This window comes from Mastigoproctus giganteus, chromosome 9, assembly GCF_048544385.1.
Source record: "Mastigoproctus giganteus isolate SK-2022 chromosome 9, ASM4854438v1, whole genome shotgun sequence".
Taxonomy (NCBI): Eukaryota; Metazoa; Arthropoda; class Arachnida; order Uropygi; family Thelyphonidae; genus Mastigoproctus; species Mastigoproctus giganteus.
The window spans coordinates 52,365,505-52,388,017 of NC_143583.1; the positions used below are offsets into that span (position 1 = coordinate 52,365,505).

At 37.6% G+C, this 22,513-nt stretch overlaps 1 protein-coding gene across 1 annotated transcript in view; it reads left to right on the forward strand.

Moving 5' to 3' along the window:
* LOC150080217 (Na(+)/citrate cotransporter-like) overlaps nucleotides 1-22,103 on the forward strand; it is a 130,384-nt gene extending 108,281 nt beyond the window's left edge. The window contains exons 10-12 of the mRNA XM_090380648.1: nucleotides 8,447-8,680; nucleotides 14,013-14,150; nucleotides 21,975-22,103. Coding sequence (XP_090236774.1) covers nucleotides 8,447-8,680; nucleotides 14,013-14,150; nucleotides 21,975-22,103 — 501 coding nt within the window. The remainder of the gene's footprint in view (nucleotides 1-8,446; nucleotides 8,681-14,012; nucleotides 14,151-21,974) is intronic.
* Nucleotides 22,104-22,513: the final 410 nt, after the last annotated feature.

Below are 22,513 nucleotides of genomic sequence, written 5' to 3' on the forward strand. Positions count from 1 at the left end.
TTAAATATATTTTTTAAAAGGGGGGGGGTTAAGGTCATTTTTAGAATAATGTAGTAAAAATTTAGGAAAATAAATATTGCTCTCTGTGTGTGAATAAAGATTTATTTAAAATAAAGTTTAACTGCTGCTCAGAAAGCTTACAAATTTGATAAAATTTTGCAATGAAACTAAGTTGAAAACTAATTTAAAATAAATAATTTATACTAAAAAAAAACAAATAATTTAAAGGGTAAATTAGCTGTTAGTTGCTTAAGAGCTTCCTCTGAGGCATAAAATTTTCAAAGTCCAAAACAAAGAACTTTCATAACTGCTGAATGTGTAACCCAATTAGCAAATTTCAAGAGAGGATGGAGTGTCCTCCATCCTCCCATGAGAGGACAGAATGCCATTCTAGGATATTGCTGGAATTGGACATGAGGGGTCTAATTCATCATTTTTGGCCACAGTGGGAAGAGAAAGGTACATATGTTGAAAGACCAGGCCCAGGACCTTCAAAGCACTGATGAAAGGCAGGACTTGCATATCCACATTCTTTACCTAACAGATTAGTCACTTCTATATAGAGGTGCACTATAGCCCCGGCAGCTTATGCTCCCCTAAACCCCCATAACACACATACACGCACACACACACACACACACCTATATAGTAGTAGTAGTAGTAGTGGCATGTGATGCAAGAAAGCAAATGTATGAGCTTATGCAGCATCAGCCAAAAAAAAAAAAAAAAAAAAATCACACCATTCCCTCCAAATGCCTGTCCAGTTCCTCCTTAAATTTATTCAACCTATCAACTTCCACAACGACAGATGGAAGTTTGTTCCAGCAATTAACCACCCGCTGGCTAAAGAAAAATTTCCGCACATCTATTCTACATCTGTCTTTTCTTAATTTGAATTTATGCCCCCTTAGATTCGTAATCTGAACAAGTGGAAGGATCCCATCAGAATTCAGCGTGCTCAACCCATTCAAGGCCTTATATACCTCAATCAGATCACCGCGCAGGTGCCTAGTCTCCAGCCACTGCAATTTGCAGAACTTAAGCCTCTCTTGGTAAGAGGATCCCTTCATTCCCCTCGCCAATCTTGTTGCCCTTCTCTGTACACGCTCAAGTAAATCTACATCCTTCCTAAAATGAGGCCTCCAGACCTGTACGCAGTACTCAAGCTATGGCCTGACCATTGCCTTATACAGAGGGATAATCACCTCCTTTTCCCTGCTAGCAAAATTCCTATATATCATTGACAAAACCCCATGACCTGCCCTGGCAGCCTGTCTGCATTGCTCAGAAAACTTCATATCTGCCTGCACAATTACTCCCAGGTCTTTTTCATTTTCTACCACCTTAAGTGTAGTACCACACAGTTGGTACGTTTCTCTGGGGTTACTTCTACCCATATGTAGTACTTTGCATTTGTCAAGGTTAAACTTCAGTTGCCACTTCTTAGTCCATCTGCCCAAATTATCTAGATCCTGTTGCAGTAGCACACTGTTGTTTTGTATATTGATAAATATACAAAACAACAGTGGACCTAACACTGAACCCTGTGGGACTCCACTAATAACATTAGTCCAAGAAGAGCAGCACCCATTGATTACCACCCTCTGTCTTCTAGCACTTAACCATCCTTTTATCCATTGGAGCAACTTACCCTTAATACCATTCTGCTCCAATTTGTACAATAGTCTTCCATGCGCAACAGTGTCAAAAGCTTTCCTGAAATCCAAGTATATGATATCAAAATTATTTTTCGCATCCAGTTCCTTTGTAACCACATCATAATATCCTATCAAATTTGTCAGACAAGACTTTCCCTTAACAAACCCATGCTGTGTCTGAATTATTGCTGCAGTCTTGTCTAGATGATCCTGCAATGCATCTTTAACCAGTGACTCCATTATTTTACCCGGAACATAAGTATATAGATTAGGTATTAGGTGTTTTGCCCCATGTGTGAAAGCATTAAGTAAATAATATTTAACTTAATGCTTTAATGCTTTCAAGAACTTAGCAGCTTATTATCTGTGTATTATTCTGGCAGCCAACAGACCTTTAACCGCTATGAATAAATCCTAATATTATAAACCCACAATAGCAAGTTTGCTGGCTGCCAATCCACAATTTATCACATTTACTTCTGAAGTCATTCATCTTCTGTTTTATATTAAATACATAAAGTTGTAACACTTAATTGGATCGGATCACCTTTGCAGCACAATGTTGGCAAAACTGCTCTAATATCACTAGCCTGTGAAAAAAAATTAAACTTTAAAAAAATGATGGCTATCAGTTTTTGTGAGATCTAGAAATAACCAGGCTTTTAAATAGCCGTGCTTTTATTTTTTAGCTAACAGGTAGAGATTCATTTCATAGTAGGCTACTATCACTGAGTTTTCTATGATTGGCTGCATTATTGTTCTATGGCAGACCTGATTATAGTTCACGTTTATCTGTATTGTACGTATAAACTATATACCATACATGTAAACATTTACAGATTACTAATTATTGACAGGACTGGCCTCCGTAGCCGAGTGGTCAGGAGCGGGAGTGCAGTAGCACACACTCTTTGAGTAGACCGGGGTTCAAGCCCCTGACTGCTGAATACGGTCGATCTGCCAACCCGCTCTGGACCAGCGTGGCAGATTATGGTCCATTTCCCTCAGCATGAATTGTTGAGGAGGCTTCCATCCTACAGTGGGTTGATAATGAATGCACTTTACTTTTTTTTTAATTATTGACAGAAAAGGATGGTATTTTGGCTAATATTTCTAGACATCAGACCCTAACAGCATATGCAAAACTATAAGACAGCTACACAAGGATAGAGGAGTTGCCATTCCTTTGAAAATAAATTGTTATTGCTTTCTGAATTGAGGGACGGTGTGAACCCTGAGCCATATTGTTAGCATTGCATTATAAAAAAAAAAACTCGCAGAACAGAGTGTGCTTGATAGATAATGGGCAATTGAAAAATTTTTTCTGGGGTTTATACAGCCACAACTTCATTTCTTTTACCATTTTAATTTCTGTATAGCTGTTTCACATATCTGTGAATAAAATGGGCACTAGTAGGGTCTGGGTTATACAAATTGTTCAGGAAACTGGCTTTTTTCATAATTTTTATGATTTCTCTTTGACTTTCCTCTCAGTTATCACAAAATCATTTAGCCCCCCCCCCCTAATTTGATATACTTTTGTCATTCTATAATAATCTGTAATCATAATGTATTTTCTTCATTGTTTTTTTGCATTAAATTTAGGACAATTTAAGGTGTTCCATGGTCACAGAAGCCCTTTTCTGCAACTTTCAAGCAGCAAGGGAGCAATCTCTGTCAGTTATATGCAACAAAAAAAAAAAAAAAAAAAAGAAAGAAAATCTAAGAGCCTTTATATTAATTTCTGTATCTAAGGCTATCTTCATGTGATATTTACACTTCTGTTACTTTTTTCTCCTTGTTACTTTATTTTATTTATTTTAAGTGGAACACTACCAAAGCAGCTAGCTTACAGAAACTTTAATAAAACCTCCAGTGGCTGAATACCCTTGGTTATCACTATGGCATGCTGGACAATCTCTGCTCCAACCCTACAGGTTATTGCAGGCACATTCCTGATCGACTTATAAATCACCTTCATGGGCCTCAGAGGCCGACCGGGCTAGCCGAGTGGGTAAAGTATCTGCCCGGCAACCCAAAGGTCGCGGGTTCGATTCCCGCCTCGGGCTTGGATCAAAGTACTGCAAAAACCTTGGGAGGTGCAATATGGCCACAGAAGCCGATGCGCCAACAACTACCAAATCATGGGCCTCAGAAAACATATCCAGACCAAAATTCTTGGAACTGACCTCAACAAATGATATATGTCAAGAGAAACATGCTATCCAAGCCCAATTTATCTAAAGGCCCTACTATAAAGTAAATTCTGATTTTCTCTCTCTCTCTCAGGGGTAACTCAGAAATTTTTTTTTTTTTTTTTTTTTGGCTGGCACAGCAAAAGCCTCAGCCTTCCTTGCACCATGTGGCTAAAATAATAATAATTTGAGTCACCATAATTGACCCTAAGACCTTCCCCCAGACTACATATCAGCTTCTTCAATGTCAAGTTGCTCTCTGTCTGTTTCTCTCTCTCTCTCAGTCTTACAGACAACTTCTGCTGTTCCTCTGGAGAGGTGAGTACTAGGCCCACATATTGTATGACTGCTCACACTACAATGTGCCCAGAAGTGCTCTCTCAACTTTATTAGGAGATTTCCTATGAAACAAGAGCATCTCTTCCTCACTGACTAAGGAAATTACAATCTCTGTTGTAATTTCCTTAGAGGTGAGTACTAGGCCCACATATTGTATGACTGCTCACACTACAATGTGCCCAGAAGTGCTCTCTCTCAACTTTATTAGGAGATTTCCTATGAAACAAGAGCATCTCTTCCTCACTGACTAAGGAAATTACAATCTCTTCCTGGACTCTGCACACCAGGCCTTTTAGATTTAGCAATCCAGACATCACCAAACTCTTCACACTATTTGACCTAATCACCAGCCCACTTCCTTAGCCAACCTGGCTCCCAACTTCACCATGTAAATCTCATTTTGGAGTAGGATAACCTACTTTCTGCTGACACTGGTGGACCTTATACCCCATTATGGAATTCTTTTAATTTTCTTGCTATCCCTGCATTTATGAGAAGGGTCTTCTTTGACCTGGGATGTCATCTTGCTAACACTGGAGTACCCCACATGCCTGTGTGGGTTGCTCCCTCTGATCATATTTGTCCCTTGCTGGGAGTCCTGAAATCCCAATCCACTGAGAAGAGGCTTTGCTGGCATGAGGACTACCAGTACTTCCCGCATAGTATTTTGTTGGCACTGAGGCTCCTATTGCAGGATCCTACAGTTACTGCTGCTCACCACTTCAGACATCAGGTGCAAGGAGACCAATGTGGGATTTGCTGACACTTTGTACAAGATTCACCTTGTGATACAAAACCATTTGTGGACACTGGGGCTCATTGTGCCTGGTGTGGGATTTGACTGATACTGTGGCTTCCTGTGCTCACTGTGGGATTCGTCCACTACCTAACTTGATCATACTGACACCAGGCTTCTTGTACCTGGTGTGGGAACTGCTGGCTCTGTGGCTCCTGTCACTTAGAGCAGGAAACACGATACACCACTCCTTTTCTTCAGCTTACAGATACTGAGCCCTTGATGCCCTGTGTGGAAACCTGTTGTGCTGTGGCCTCCCATACTCAATGCATGATACTTCCTGCCTACATGGCATCTGTCCTGTCCCATCCCTCCTATACTACTTATTTAAAGTCACACACAAAAAGTGCTCTGTTGGGGCTCATTTCTCACCCAAGGAAGCAAATGGTGAGCCCTGAGAGAGCATTTTTTTCCCTTTGCCCTTGGCTTGTTGCATAGCGGGCCTGCTCTGAGCATTATGTTTTACACCTGTAATGCATAATGCTCTGAGCATTATGTATGACAGATGCCCTGCCTCCTTGTGGCAAGGGTCAAGTACTAGGTAGCAGCTCTCACCATGCTTTCTGTAGTTGCTGTTCCTTGGTAGTTAAGAGGCCAGTTATGAAGCACAACATAGCAATACAATACACTATGCCACACACTATATGTGTTGACCGGCCCTACAGAGTTTTATGCCCCCACAAAAGAGATTAAGAGGAGTTGAAGGAAACTTCTGCTGCTGTCCCACAAATATAAAATGCTACTAAAACAGTTTTGTAGGCAATTGCTTTGAGTTATTGAGTTCTTCTTCCAAATTTTGATAAGAAGCCTAAAAAGGTAAAAGAATACAGTTAATAAAATAAATTAATCAGAGAAAAGAGAAACTTGCAAAAAATAGGTTGCCTTTGGGTTCTCCATTTATTTTTGTTAGAGTTTTAGCATTTATTTTGATTATTCATGCTAATTAGATTTATCATTAAAAATAAAACAGACAGCCAGGGAGCCATGAATATCCTTGTCATCATCTTCCATCAGCTACTAATGTGTCAGACATCAGTAGGGAGTCATCTGAAACTCCACTGAAGCTACTCAAGACTTCAGACTCTTAATAAGGTTTAGCCAGAGTTTCCAGTGCCACTTTGTCACACAGAAAAATTTCAAGCTTCTCTACTCCACACAATAAGTGCATTAAAATACAGTTATTATAACATTTAATATTTTTTATTTCATAGTACAGCACTTTTTCATTACACTTTTTCATAACATTCTAAGCATTATCACTTTGGCAAATATATATATATTGTTTGAGCTTAATATTTCATCAGATTTGACAGACAGGCCTTATCCCCTACATTAGCAAAGTGGAGAAGAAATTGTTCAAGTTAAACATAAGAAAGGCACCTGGGGTAGATGGGATCTATCCAGTTATATTAAAGGAGGTGGCAAAGGAAGTAAGCAAACCCTTAGCCATAATTATGAGAGCATCCTTGGACTCGGAGGAAGTCCCCACAGACTGGAGATGTGCAAATATATCACCAATTCACAAAGGGGATTCAAAAGGCAACACAAGTAACTATAGACCTGTGGGGAAAATAATGGAGTTACTGGTTAAAGAATCATTGCAGGATCATCTAGACAAGACTGCAGTAATAGTTAAAACACAGCATGGGTTTGTTAAAGGGAGGTCTTGTCTGACAAATTTGATTGGATACTATGATGCAGTCACAAAGGAACTGAACGTAAAAAATAATTTTGATATCATATACTTGAATTTCAGGAAAGCTTTTGATATTGTTGCACATGGAAGAATGCTGTACAAATTGGAGCAGTATGGCATTAAGGGCAAGTTGCTACAATAGATAAAAGGATGGTTGAGTGGGAGAAGACAGAGAGTGATAATCAGTGGATACTGCTCTACGTGGACTAATGTTATTAGTGGTGTCCCTCAGAGTTTGGTGTTGGACCCATTGTTGTTTTGTATATTTATCAATGATATTGATGAAGGTATATCAGGCTTCATGTCCAAGTTTGCAGATGATACAAAGGTTGGCAGGGTTGTTAATGACAGTAATGCTAGTATGCTACTGCAACAGGATCTGGAAAAGTTGAGCAGATGGGCTGAGAAGCTGCAACTGAAGTTTAACATTGACAAATGCAAAGTACTGCATATGGTAGCAGTAACCCCAGAGAAATGTATCAACTGGGTGGTGTTACACTCAGTGTAGTGAAGAATGAAAGAGACCTGGGGGTATTTGTGCAGTCAGATATGAAGTTTTCTGAGCAGTGCAGACACTGCCAGAGTAGGTCATGGGGTCAATGATATATAGGAATTTTGCTAGCAGGGATAAGGAGGTGATAATCCCCTTGTATAAGGCAATGGTCAGGCCACACCTTGACTACTGCATACAGGTCTGGAAGCCTCATCTTATGAAGGATGTAGATTTGCTAGAACAAGTACAGAGAAGGGTAACAAGACTGGTGAAGGGAACAAAGGGGTGCTCTTATGAAGAAAGGCTTAAGTTCTGCAAATTGTAGCTTCTGGAAATTAGGCACCTGCGAGATTATCTGATTAAGGTGTTTAAGGCCTTGAATGGATTGAGCAGGCTCAGTGCTGATGGGATTCTTCCTCTTGCTCAGATTACAAACCTGAGGGGGCATAGATTCAAACTGAGGAAAGACAGTTGTAGAACAGATGTGCGAAAATTTGCCTTTAGCCAGCGGGTAGTTGATGTTACAAACTTTCATCTGTTGTTGTGGAAGTTTATAGCTTAAATAAATTCAAGGCAGGACTAGACAAATTTGAAATGAATGGGTCAGTGAAATGGGAAGGTTTTTTTTTTTTTTTCTTTTTGGCTGATGCTGTATAATTTTGCTTTCTTGCATCATGTGCCTCTACTAATGCTAATGCTAATTAATCCCAGGGGCTCACATCTGGTGAGTATGGGCTTGGCACACCCAGGGTCCTGAGCTGGATATCATCATTCTTCTCTTTCTTGTGATTCCCTCTACTTCTGGCTCTTGTTTTCTCTCTCTCTCTCTCTCTCTCTCTCTCTCTCTCTCTCTCTTTCTCTCTCTCTCAGGGGTAACTCAGAAATTTTTTTTTTTTGGATGGTGCAGCAAAAGCCTCATGCTTCCTTGCACCATATGACTGATAATAATAATAGTCTGTTAACACTTTGTTGCTGGCTTTTCCGATGACTGCTTTCACCTGGGATTGAAAACCACAGGATTAATTCCATCTGGATTGGAAAGGGCAGAGCTTTCTTCTCACTATACCTGAATTAATCAGCCTCCGGTTGATAAAAAATATCCAGTTCTTTTTTCTGTCAAATTGAGAGAAAAAGTTGTAAAAGTAGAGTGATTCCCCCCCCCACTCCAAGTGAATTAAAAATCTGATGCCACATATTTGCATAATGAAGCAGTGAATGTGTTAAAATAAAGTTTTGCTGTAATAAAATATTCTTTATTTCACTTTATAGGTTGCTATACTTTCAGAAATAATTATTCTTATAGCAAATTGCAATTCTGTTTGTTTTTATTTGTATTTCCAGCAATCTGGGTTTGCTATATGGATTGGGAAGACGCTTTCTCACCTTCAAAATGTACCTCCAGTAGCATTATCTGTAATTTTGTGTGTAATTGTTTTAATATTAATAGAGTTAGCAGGAAATACTGCTGTGGCCACTATAGTATTCCCTGTAATTGCCCATTTGGTAAGTAATAAATGATATCGCACTTAACATAAATACATAATTATTTGAAATGATGCTTATCCTATTAGTATGTGCATTTTAATTACTAATTACAGTATTTTTAATTAATATATCATAACTAATTATGAATACTATTTAATTCAACAAATCCAAGTACTGTTTTTAAGAGAAACTATTGCATGGATTCTCTGTTCTACGAAGAGGAACTACAGGACCTCTTTAGAATATCCAGTCTCTGCACCGAGTGGCAAAATCTCTGGAAAAAGTTCTTGTAATGGTCAAGGTACAAATTAGTTTCAGTCCAATTTTATCTACATGTGTGTTGTAAGGCTGTTTTGCATATTTTCAGGATGAAAAACTGGGGAAAAATTCAGTACTGATGAGGCAAGCTAACTTAGTCCTGCTTGAAAGTACCTGAATAAAAATTCAGGTACTTTCAAGGCATTTTCCATATTATCCTTGATTAGATTTTAACTCAAACCTTTTTAAAATGGATGGTAATTGATATGTCAATTATCATTTCACAGAGACAGTATAACTTGACGGCTTGGAATGTAACTGATATTGTTATATTATTTTGAGTGTAAATTATTTAAAATTGTGAAAGGCAACTATAGTAACTTAATGTGGCGTTGTGAACTGTGAAACAGCAGTGAACTAAAATTATCAGCTATAGATACTGAATTAGGAAATGAAACTTGAGAAAGACATTACATGGAAATACTACAAATAAAAAAATTTATGAAAAACACTTCACCACATAAAATATTTAATTAATATATTGATATGAAAGAACAAGCTGGTACAGTTAAGCTCAAACACAGGAGAGACTTAGCTGATAAAAACTTAGAGACAGCTAATATCCTGGAGTTATATATACATACTTTATTGGTGTTGATATATATATATAAGTAAAGTAAATTAGAATGATAGTTAAAAAACAATAATAAAAATAATGCCAGTAGCATGCAAGACAGTAAAGCGAAAATAGTCAAAATTAAACATAATGATCAAACCAACAGGGAGAGAAGAGAAGGGTAACAAGAGTAAAAATATTGCAGCAAAAACTCTCCAAAATAATTTAGCACTTGTGGTCCTCTGCTGAGATGGGGCATAATGGTCAGTCTATTTTTTGTTTTATTTTATTGTAGTTGATTTACTTCTCAAATGTTTACTTCTCTGATGTTTGCTTTATCTTTTTATTATGAAAGATTCAGTTTTCAATTATTTCAAACATTATTCAAATATAAGTATATCACATGACAGAAGTGGGCTGATTTGCTAATGCTACGCCTGTGCTGCCATCCATAGTTCATTATTCATCTATATAATCTGGTTAAGATTACTTTTTGTCAGTGGGGTGGCTTTGCATTGGAGTGCTTGTATCTGTCCTATTTTTAATTTTTGCTGCATCAGGACCACCATTATTCAAGTTTTCTGCATTGGCGGTTCGATCTGGGGATCGGATGGCAGACTGATCTTTTGATTGACTCGTCTTTGCGGTGATTTGTCTTGTGATCGAAATGCAGCGATTCCTTGACCATTATTGGCCTTGTGGTCCTCTGTTGAGATGGGGCATAATGGTCAGTCTATTTTTTGGTTTATTTTTGTTTTATTTTATTGTAGTTGATTTACTTCTCTGCTGGTGATATTTCACATAAAATTTGGACTTGGTACCCGTCAGAGAGGGTGCCGTTAAATTTCTATTTAATTGGCTTTCAAAATTTAATTGATTATTATATTTTGTATTTAGAATTTCTAAATTATTTTGAAGAGTTTCTGCTGCAATATTTTTACTCTTGTTACCCTTCTCTTCCCTCCCTGTTGGTTTTATTATTATGTTTAATTTTGATTATTTTCACTCTTCTGTCTTGCCATGCTATGGCATTATTTTAATTTTTAATTATCATTCTAATTTACTTTACTTTTATATTTCAAGCATCATGTAGAGGAATATGCTTTTTGTTGCCTCTGATGTTTGCTTTATGTTTTTATTTTTATTATGAAAGATTCAGTTTTCAATTATTTCAAACATTATTCAAATATAAGTGTGCGTGTATATATATATATATATATTCCTTTGCTGCAATTTGTTTCTAATACAAAAATAAATTTGATTTTACTAATGCAACTACAAAAGCCAACATTTTTATGTCGGACATCGTGGAAACAGTCGCTATTGCTGATTTAGAAAATCAGAAGCTGAAATGTGTCGGGGGGGGGGGGAATAGCCACAGCAAGTTAAAATTAAATTTATGTAATGTGGATGACACATTCAAACTGAACAAAACAGACAAAGCCTAATTTCCTTATGCTTTCTACAGCTTTCTTGCTTTTTAATTTCTGTATTCACAGATTGTGTAAGTACTAATCTAAGAGTTGATAACTGCGAGAAGCCATTCATTTTGATCTTTTCCAATATACTCCCGACAAAAAAAGAATGTCCATTCAGACATTTTTTCTCATACAATTTTATCCCTGACTTATATATTATTTGGTTTTTAGGAGCATTAGCAACTAAGGCCATATTGCTCAGGGGATATGCTGTGGTCATTTCCTGACCTTTCCGCATCCTTCGTATTTGGTTGTCATGGGCTCAAACCCCGGTCTAATCAAGAAGCATGTGCTATGCACTGCTGCTCCTGCCCACCTGGCAACGGAGGTGCCTATCCCTGACTTCTTGAAAATACACACACTGGCCAAAAAAAATACAAACCTCAAATCACAGTTTCAAAGAAAACTGTGATGTGAGGTGATGACCTGTTGCCTCACTGAGTACAAAGCCTGCACAGGCTGTTCAACTGCAGTAATCCTTAAGCCAGAATTGGTAAAATGCATAATCTATCAAACTTTAAAAAAGGTCTTATTGTTGGTGCACGTTTAGCAGGAGCTATGATTCAAGAAAGGAAAGACATAACTGGTTTCTCAAAAGCATCCATCTCAAAGGTTTTTAATGACTTGAAGCAAGCAGTTCTTCCACATCTCAAAGGCATAAATGTGGCAGTAAACAATACTTCAAGAGAGACATTATCATATCTAAGAAGGACTATATGGAAAACAGAACATCCAGTATGCAGAAATTAACATCTGCATTCAACCAAGCCCAGACCTGTCCATACCATGTGCAGGGAATTGAAGAAATTGGGTATTGGCAGTTGTCTGCCTATTTGGAAGCCACGTGTTTCAGAGAAAAACAGAAAAATCTGCTTGCAGTGGTGCCAAGAACATTGTGATTGGACAGTGGGACAATGGAAGAAAGTCATGCAATCAGACAAATCAAGATACACTTTGTTTTGCACTGATGGTAGGCAGAGAAAGTGGTGAAAACATCATGAAGCCACAGACTCTGCTTGCCTTGTTAAGACAAACCAAACATCTAGAGGTGGTATCATGGTATGATAAATCTTCATGGTATGGGGAATGTTTTGTTGGCATGTATTGGGTGCATTGATACCACTGGAAGATTGAATGTCATCCAGGAAGTACCTGAATTTTGAATCAGATCTACTGCACCACGCTGCAGTGTTACTCTTTTATTCTGAAGGTGATAGTCACTTTATGGATGACAATGCAACAGCACATCATGCCAAAATCATGCAAGAATGGTTTTGAAAACATGACACGAATTTCCATCATCTTCCCTTTCCCCCATATCCACTTGATCTCAGTCTTATTGACAATGTGTGGAATATGCTGGAGAGAGATATTCGGCAACAAAGTTTTGTTCCTTCAACTTTGTTGCAGCTGCATGACATTTTGCTGGAAGAATGATTATAATTAGAACAAAACACAATAAAGCATCTTATAGAATCCATACCGTGCCACACACACTGCAGGAACCAAGACTTGACACAAACTCAACAGACTTCAACTCAACTCAATCCCTACCAACCACCTTAAAAACAGAAGATTTAATGATAAAGTTTTCCAACAGTATTATTTAGCTGATATAATTTAGTTTATTTAATTTTTTGTTTTATTCTATTTTAATTTAGAACATTTTTTTATTACATATCCTTAAATGTGTGTTAATCTTCTCCATTATCCACTAAGCCAATACCTGCAGAATTGTTACCCTAAGGGCACAAGTAAACCATGATATAGAGAATATAAAAATAATCCCTTAGACTCTTGTCCACCAAACCACCTGGCAATGAGATAATGCCTATATAAAATTAACCTTAAAACAAAATTCTTCGAATTAGATCTGTTTGATTTACTAAAACTTTTAATTCTATTAAAAAGTTTTAAGAATTCCATAATAATAACTCTTAATTGCTGTCTTTGCAGTTACCGAAGAAGTGATAAGAAAATACTACAAAACATTTGTCTCCATTATGTACATATTTACTATTTTGAAATAAACCTAATTATACCAACATAGGTTTGAGTGCTCTTTTTATCTTAATTTGAAAATGATAATTGTTGGACAAATGTGCAAAAATTTGGTTTCAGCAAGAGATTGTTGATTGTTGGAACAAACTTCCATCTGGTGTTGTGGAAGTGGGTAGTTTGAATAAATTTAAGGAAGGAATTAGCAAATCATTAAAGGAGATGTTCAAGTGAGGGTGGTTTTTTTTTTTTTTTTTTGCTGATGCTGTATAATCTTGCTTTCTTGCATCATTTGCCATTAGTAATACTAATGCATCATGTAATATTTAAATGTGATACTCCTGCAGGAAACTTGGAAGTAGTGCAGATATAGTGAAGACTGTAACATATCAGTAGTGGGGACTCTAACGTACCAAAGTGTGCACAATTAAACAATCTACCATATTTTGTGTTATCATTGTCTTTTAATTTTGATTTAAAAGATATAGCAAAAATTCTTATAAAGGCAGTCAGATTTTCATAATTTCATAAGTAGTAGTAAAAAAGGTAAAGTGCAGCCATTATCAACCCACTGCAGGATGGAAGCCTCCTCAACAATTCATGCTGAGGGAAAATGGACCATAATCTGCCATGCTGGTCCAGTGCGGGTTGGCAGATCGACCGTATTCAGCAGTCAGGGGTTTGAACCCCAGTCTACTCAAAGAGTGTGTGCTATGCACTCCCGCTCCTGACCACTCGGCTACGGAGGCCCTTATTGCTCCTTTCTCTTGTTCCAGTCTTTTAAAAAATGGGGCAAAGTGCAAATACCCATATATAAAAATGAATATTGTATATTTTCTTTAAATCCCCTAAAAATTTCTTAGGGCTAAATTTTCATTGACTTTATAGATATGTCCAATTTTAGATTTTTTATTATTATTATTTTTTTTTATGGATTATCCATAAATTACTTTGAAAGGTATAACGTCTCAAATTAAAGATTTTTACTTTTCTCTCACAGTCTGTTGCAATCCATAGGAATCCTCTATTGTTGCTACTGCCCACTACAATTTGCACATCATATGCATTTATGTTTCCTGTAGCTTCAGCTCCAAATGCTATTATTTTTGAAAGTGCCAAGATGAAAGTCAGGGATATGGTGAGATTTAATTTTTGTTAAATTTATTTAAATTCCTTTTTTTTTTTTTTTTTTTTAATAACAGTACAGTATATTATTTATGGTATGATTTCTATACAGATATTTCATGTTGGGAAATTTTTTTATAATGCTCATCTTTAACAAAACAAGTTGGATAACTTGATATGTTGGCAGAATTGAATGTAATATTTAAATTATTTAATTTAAAGTTCATACGAAATTACCTGTTACCTCGGGCAAATTTCATGTTAGTTAACAAAAGGTACTCTTGGTCCATTGGATCCAGTCAGTACTCAGTAGTAGTAAGTAAAATAATCTTGGTAAGTCCAGAGTTATTATAAAATATTTTATAATAATATAATGATGCTAAGGGGCTCTGCAAAACAGTTAGTGTAATTGAATCTTGTCAATTTGAATGATTTATGTCTAATTTTATATTCAATAGGGGCCCAATTAAATAATAATTCCAAAATAAATTGAAAAGATAAAAATGTATACATTAACCTATTCCTTATCCATAGATATTTGCTGAAAATTTCTTTATACACACAGTACGCCAAATCATATTGGCCTCTCAAGATCTTTTGTATCTATAATTTGAATTTTGGTGCCAGTCACAGTTATACATTGAGATAGAGCTGACTGCACCCAAAGATCAGCTTATTCTGATCTGTGTGAAGTGCAAGGTGATTGAATGTTTTCCCCCTGACATTTATTGATTGTAATAATGAAAGCCAATTATATAGGAAACCGGTTTCAATTGAAACAAAAGGTAACATTTCCTTCATATTCAGTTACACAGAAAATAACAACAGTGACTCTGTTTCTCACTAGTTAAGATCAAAGAGGAAAGGATTCATTTGTTGATTTTTCAAATAATTAACTGGGTTCTTTTACAGAAGCTATCATTATACAATGTTTGACAAAATTAACAGAATATATAGAAAACATGGTGTAACTTGTGCAGCTTGTGATGAACCAGGACAAAATTTGGTATGATGGTGTACCATAGAATAATGATGAAATGAGGAAACATCAAGAAACTTCACACAGGTATAAGGGACATTTATAAGGGTTGCACATAGGGTTCAAAGATCTTTTCTCGGTTGCACATAGGGTTCAAAGTTATGCTATTCCTATCAAAAACACGAAGAAGGGTGCGACCATCGATTATTATTCTGCCCACAAAAGAACACTGCCTCCACTGTAAGTGTCCCTTTTTCTGATATTGGAGGGATGGTACCGCATTCCTTGTTGTCAGATGAAATAATGTGTAGAATCTGTCTGTAGGCTAAAATGGGACTCATCAGAGAACAGAACTGTACCCCATTTGTCAGGGCTCCAAGTCACATGTTCAGGATACCAGTTTTAACAAACTATGTGCTGATTTGGGATTAATGGGATACAAACCACTCGCTTCCTTGCATAGAGTCCACTTGAATTGAGCCTTCTTAACACAGTCCAGTTGAAAATATTTTCCATCTGTGGTCAGAGCAATCTCAAAAGACAGTTAATGACAGCACACTGTACGAGTCCATCTTGCTGTTAGAGCCAGATATAGGTCTGTTCTGGTTGATGACATCATTCACCCTTGGCAACCTTGCCAGTTCTTCTTGTAATAGTTCCTCTCTCCTGAAACTGCTTCCATAGTGCCAAGATGACGCTGCAAGACACATTAAGCCAATGTGGCGCATCCACTTACAATGGTCTGCCATTTCAAAGAATCATCTGAACAGTACTCAGGATGACTTGCCATCCTGAGTACTGGAGATGTGGCTATCCCACTGAGCAAGGCAAAAAACGGGAATGAAGTGATGTGGTCACAACCTGTGTCTTATAGGCATGAATAGTATTAGGATTAGTACAGGCATATGATGCAAGAAAGCAAGGCTATAAAGCACCCCCCCCCAAAAAAAACTGATTTACTGGCCCACTGTTTCTCTGTACAGTTGTTCATTGTACTCATCAGAGTCATTAGGTCTATAGCATACTTCTACTCTCAATGTTGTTTCCCAGTACTTATGTCACACTAGACTGACTCAGCATTGCACTGCCCATCCATATCAATTGGATGCACTGCCTTAGATTTTGTGTTTCTTAACCAATAGCATAATCCCTCCTCCCTTTCTATCCTGTCTGTACACATTCTACTCCCCAAATTCAAATTCTTCATTTCCTTATATCTGTGTGACACCATGTCTCTGATATCCCAACAAGATCTGCCTTTGACGTCTTGACTAAGCACTTCAAATTCATCAAATTTAAATGCATCCCATGCATTTTTTTTCTCTTCCACAAGTCTGTTTAGTTCATCTGACATCCATTGACCTTGAACAGTATTTCTTAATGGGTATGAAAAGCCTAGTAGCTTCCAAGATTAATCCCTTGAATGCTTCCCATTTAGAGTATGATATTGGTAACATCATCAGTTGGTCCTTCTGTATAGAATTTAAAAACTGTCTGAGACCACCATAGTCACGTTTGCATTACCCCTGATGGTAGTTATATCTTTAATAAGTAAATCCCACATCAGTATACTGCGATCACTGACACCTAGTGGTTCCTTTATCTGTAGATTCTTAATGCAAGAATAATCACTGCTGATAATCAGATCAAGATTATTACCCTCCTCTGGTTGTCCCTCGAACATGTTACTGTAGAAAACAATCCTCCAAGAAATCCACAAAAGTCTTGCTTGCGTGCGAGTGACCAATCTACAAGTTCCAGTCAATATCTTGAAAGTTAAAATCCCACATTACAAGACATTCTGATTTACTGGCCCACTATTTCTCTGCACAATTGTTCGTTGTACTCATCAGAGTCATTAAGCCTATAACACACACCTACCCTCCTTTTTGCTTTCCCAATGCTTATGTCACACCAGACTGATGCAGCATTGCACTGTCCATCCATGTCAACTGGATGCACTGCCTTAGATTTTGTGTTTCTTAACTAACAGCGCATAACCCCTCCTCCCTTCCTATTCTGTCTTTCCTGTCTGTACACATTGTACTCCCTCAAATTCCAAATCTGTATTTCTGATATCCCAACAATATCTGCCTTTAATATCATGACTAGCACTTCATCAAATTTATTATTATACTCCTAGCATTTATGTACATGCAAGTATGCATGCACCTGTTCTTACTCTTAATTATCCTAACACAGCCCATGTATTTACTTGTTCTCTGATTACTCTCAAAAGTTCTTGAAATCCCCAGGACCCTGCTTCCCAGGCTGCTGCTCGTTCCAGTAGAAGCAGTGCAAGAATCCCTTTCACCTCTGCCTGCGACTACTGTTAATCTATTAGTCTGTGAATTCCCTCAAGCTAGCAGTTTTCTAACCCACTTAACACTGCCTCAATAGCATCAGCAAATATTCTTGCAAATATTATAGGCCTTATGACTCTGATGAGTATTACAAACAAGTGTACAGACATATAGAGTGGGCCAATAACTCAGAATGTCTTATAATGGGGCACTTTAACTTTCAGATATTGACTGGACCTTGTGAGGTTACTCTCACAGTAGCAAGACTTTTGTGGATTTATTGAATGATTTGTTTCCTACACAAGCATGTTAAAGAAGCAACAAGAAAAGCAATACTCTTGATCTGATTATCAGTAGTAACCCTTCATGCATTAAGAATCGCAGATAATAGACCAACTAGGTGGCAGTGATCACAATGTATTGATGTGGGATTTACTGAAGATTTAACTACTTTCAAAGGCAAGGGAAAGGGCTTTTGCTTTTCTTAAAATGAATACAGCAAATTTTAATTCTATGCAGTGAGACCAGCTGATGAAGTTACCAACAGAAAATTCTAAATGGGAAGCATTCAGAGATGTTATCAAAGAATCTACTATGCTTTTTATATCAACTAAGAGGTAGAGTTCAAGGCATAGACCTAAATGGATGTCAGATGAACTAATGAGACTCATGGCAATGAAGTAAAATGTGCATGGGATGCATATAAATTATCAGTTGATCCTATGCCAAACTCAGATCTGGCTCTACTAACAGAGCCCACCCAGCAAGAAGTGTTGAACACCATTCAGATCACAAAACAACAGCTGATCGTCGCCATCAATTCTCTACCTGCCTTGTCAACCACTGGTGATGATGGAATTCCCCAATTCATGCTCAAATGCCTAAGTCCGCACATTATTCAGCCACTTTTAATTATCTTCAACCAGTTACTCTCGAACCAGATTTTCCCACAGCAATGGAAAAACTATCTCATCAAACCTTTAGCCAAAGTTCAGTCGCCATCGACACCTAAACACTTCCGACCCATCTCCAACTCCTCCAGCCTGCTGAAGCTCCTGGAGAAGACCTTACTCCCCATCCTCACCAAGCAGATCTTGCCCAGTAATCCAGCCCAAATTCACTACTCCCTTCCAAACAGATCAACGATCACCAATCTGCTAGCCACCATGAAGACTATCTTGTCAGCATTCGAGAAAAGGCACGAACTAGCTGTTACTTACTTAGACATTGAGCCTGCATTTGATGCCGTCCAAGTAAACCAACTACTCACTCTCCTGGAATTCCACTTCCAGATCACAGGGAACATATTATGCTTTCTCTCCTGTCTTCTGAATAACAGAGTTATAAAGCTTCATACAGGAGATCGTACCCTTACTAGATCCATCAATGCAGGAGTCCCACAAGGAGGGGGTCCTTTCCGGCCTTCTGTTCTCATCTATTATCTTCCCACTGGTTGCACATTCTCGATGTCTACTGAGCTATGCAGATGATATCAAGATACTCACTCCCATCATCCCTGGTCAAGACCTTGATCTGGTAAAAACGAAAATTAACAACACTCTCATTGCAGTCACATCTTACCTCTGCCAGTTTGGGCTCAAGATCAGTCCCGCTAAGTCCGAATTCATGGTGTATTCATTGAACCAAACTCCTTCTCTCCAGCCTTCGGTTGGCAACACCCTCATCCCAATTGTGTCCAGCCATCGTGATCTGGGCGTTGTATTCGACTCCCAACTTTGATTCAATGCCCACATAGACATGCTCCTCACACGTGCTTCAAGACTCCGGTGGATAGCAAAACAGCATCTCCTTCATATCAGAGATAAAAAGACAACCGTGAGGTACATAAGAACAATTATCTTTCCACCTTTACTCTATGCTGCTGAAATTTGGGCGTCAGCGGCATCGTCAATAAAAGAAACCACTCTTTGCCACAGAATTCTGGCTCTAAAGTGGGCCAACAGGAAGCACAAACTTCCAGCTCTGATTCATACCATGCAGCTTGCCAACTCTCTTGGGATTCCACGGCTTCCCACCTTAGTCGACGACCAACGCCTCCTAGTCAAGGTGATAACAGGTATAATTGCAACACCTTCATTCTGGGATACCTGTGGCTGAAGGATCCCCCCTGCTGCCCTTAGGGCCAATCCTGAGCTCTACTCGCATTCAGCACAACTCCATCTCTCGGACAGGTTCCTCCCTCAGCAGATGTTCAAGAAAACCCAGGCACTTGACGCTGACCTGAACAAATTCGCTGTTGACTGGACTTACCGGAAAAAAATTATGACTAGTAGGACTAATCAGCAATGACTGATGTGTACCTTGCATCTGTTCCTATCTGATTGAGCTGGTGCTCTTATCTCAATGTTAAGTCAGCTCATTCAAACTTAACTCTCGTAAGGAGTTCTCTCCTTTGTATCAAAATATGTTTTCATTTGTAAAATTACCTTTTTTTGTAAATAATTGTTCGATTTTCCCGGAAGTTTTGGGAGGCTGTGAAAATGTAAACCCCTGGCTTTTTGGCCGTGAAGAGCATTAAAGATTCTCTCTCTCTCTCTCATGCCTATGGTAGATATAATCTGGTCTGCAATCAAGTCACAAGGGAGGTTATGCAAGCTAACTTGGATTACAAGAAGTCTCTAGCAAAGGATGCAAAGAACAGCAGTAAAAAAAGTCTTTATTTATATTAACAGTAGAAGGAAGGAGTTGAGTCACATTGGTCCACTTGATGTTGATGGTTTGGCTGCTGATGATCCTGCTCAGGTTGCTGACAAACTTATGTATTTTGAACATCTACATTCGCACATGAGGAATTCTTTAGGGAAGGGGATGCCAGAAGTTTATAAAATTCTAACAGGGAGCCAAATGAGTTTGTGATAACTGAGATGAAAGTAGAAGGGAAATCATTGAAACTAAACATGAAGGCACTTGAGGTGGATGGAATCTATCCAATTATATTAAGGGAGCAGCTAAGGAGATAAGTGTTCATACAATCATGAGAGCATCTCATGATTGTATGATTCAGGGGTGGTCTCTATGGGCTGGAGATATGTCAATGTATCTCCCAATTTAATGAAGGAGGATCAAAGGTGATATTGGTAACTAAAGACCTACTAGCTTAACTTATATTCCAGGGAAAATAATGGAATCACTGGTAAAGAAAGTAGTGCAGAACCATCTAGACAGGAAGGCAATTATACTGCAGTGAGATATGAAGTTCTTTGAACAGTGTGCAGGCTGCCAGGACAGCTAATGTTTTTTTCAATTATATACAGGAATTTTTCCAGCAGATGTAGAGAGATGATTATCCTTTGGTATAAGGCGTTGCTTGTGCCACATCTTGAGTAATGTATACAAGTCTGAAAGTCTCAATTTAAGAAAGGTGTGGATCTCTTGGAACAAGCGCAGAGAAGAGCGACCAGATTATTCAAGAATTCAAAAGGGTACTCTTAATACAAAATACTTTAGTTCTACAGATTGCAGCATTTGGAAACTAGACACTTGCAAGGAGACTTGATTTGAAGTGTTTAAGGCTTTAAATGGATGGAGTAAACTTAATGATGATGGTATTCTAACTCTTTCTCTGAAACAAGGGATAGAGTTAGAATGCACACAAGGGATCATAGACTAATTGAAGAAGGATAGCTGCAGGATAGATGCGTAAAAATTGTCTTTCAGCCACAATGGTCAGGTGGGTAGTGTTGTTGCTGGTTTTTTTTTTTTTTTTGGCTGATGCTGTGTAGTGCGGCAAACAATGCTCTTTTGCATTGTTTACCATTCTCCTACCACTACTAATAATAATAAAATAAAATAAAATAGCATTCCTAGGAGACAGTCCAACATGTAATCCTAGAATGTCAATATTATGTAGATATTCGATTTGAACTTCAGACATTGACTGAAGTTTATGATGTAAATAACTTCACCAAGTTTTTAGAATGTAAGGAAAATTATCAGGCACTGGCTAACTTTGCTGAAAAGGCTTTCCGCAGAAGGAAAGGACTTGCCAACTGAGAATAATTATGTAATAAGTGTACTACCACTGTATATATCACCTTGATATTAATCACATTGTTACAGGACCTCTGATGAGGAAATTTATTTGTATTTATAGCTGGACGGCAATATTAGCGTTTAGTGTATATAAGTCAATGTGCCAGGATCACTGTTGGGTGGACGGTGTCCTAGGACTTCAGCCTCTAATAAGGTGCATAAATTGTAAATCTTAAATTGTATAAATTGTAAGATATATGTCTGACCTCATTGTAACCGAACTGGTAGGTTTTAACTATCTATATAGCTGTATAAGTTGTGAAGGTTAATGTAGAAACTGGTGCCTTCAACACATTGTAATAACTGAGTGTTATGGATATACAGTATGGTCAAATGTGTGACTATACCACAAATTGTAAATAATGTAGTTACTCTTCAGCGGCGGATAGGGGAAACCCTGGAGCCCGCAGAAAATAATAAAATACTTTGAATCCCTAAAGATTAAATAATATATTTAGATGCAGATTTTAACCCTAATTTATTTATATATACTTATTTCTAGGCTCTTCCAGGAATAATGATGAAAGTTTTATGTCTAGGTGTTACTGTGCTAATGGTAAACACCCTTGGAGTATCTATGTTTGATATCCATAACTTTCCTAGCTGTGCCTGTAATGTAACAAATACGTGATAATTTGCAATTTGTATTAAAAATGTAATATATTGTAATAGAGTGGTTTACATAATAGTGCCCGTGTGTATTATTACATTATATATCCATTAACCATAAAAATCAGACTACTATCTTTTACTATACCTGAATACTACCAGCTCTCTGTATTTACTACAGAGAACCCATTTTTTTTTTAAAATTCAATTTAACCTCTTCTTCACTGTCATAACGTAGTTCATAACATAGTTTTTTCTCTGTTTTTTCATTTCACAGAAACTGGAATTTTTTAAAAATTCTGCAAATTTATTCTTATTTTCTTCAACAAAATACAGCTATAATTGTTTATTTAGCCATAAAAAAGAAAGGTTCTTCTTTCCTTACCAAGAGACATTTCAGTTCTGCGAATTGCAGCATCTGGAGACTATGCA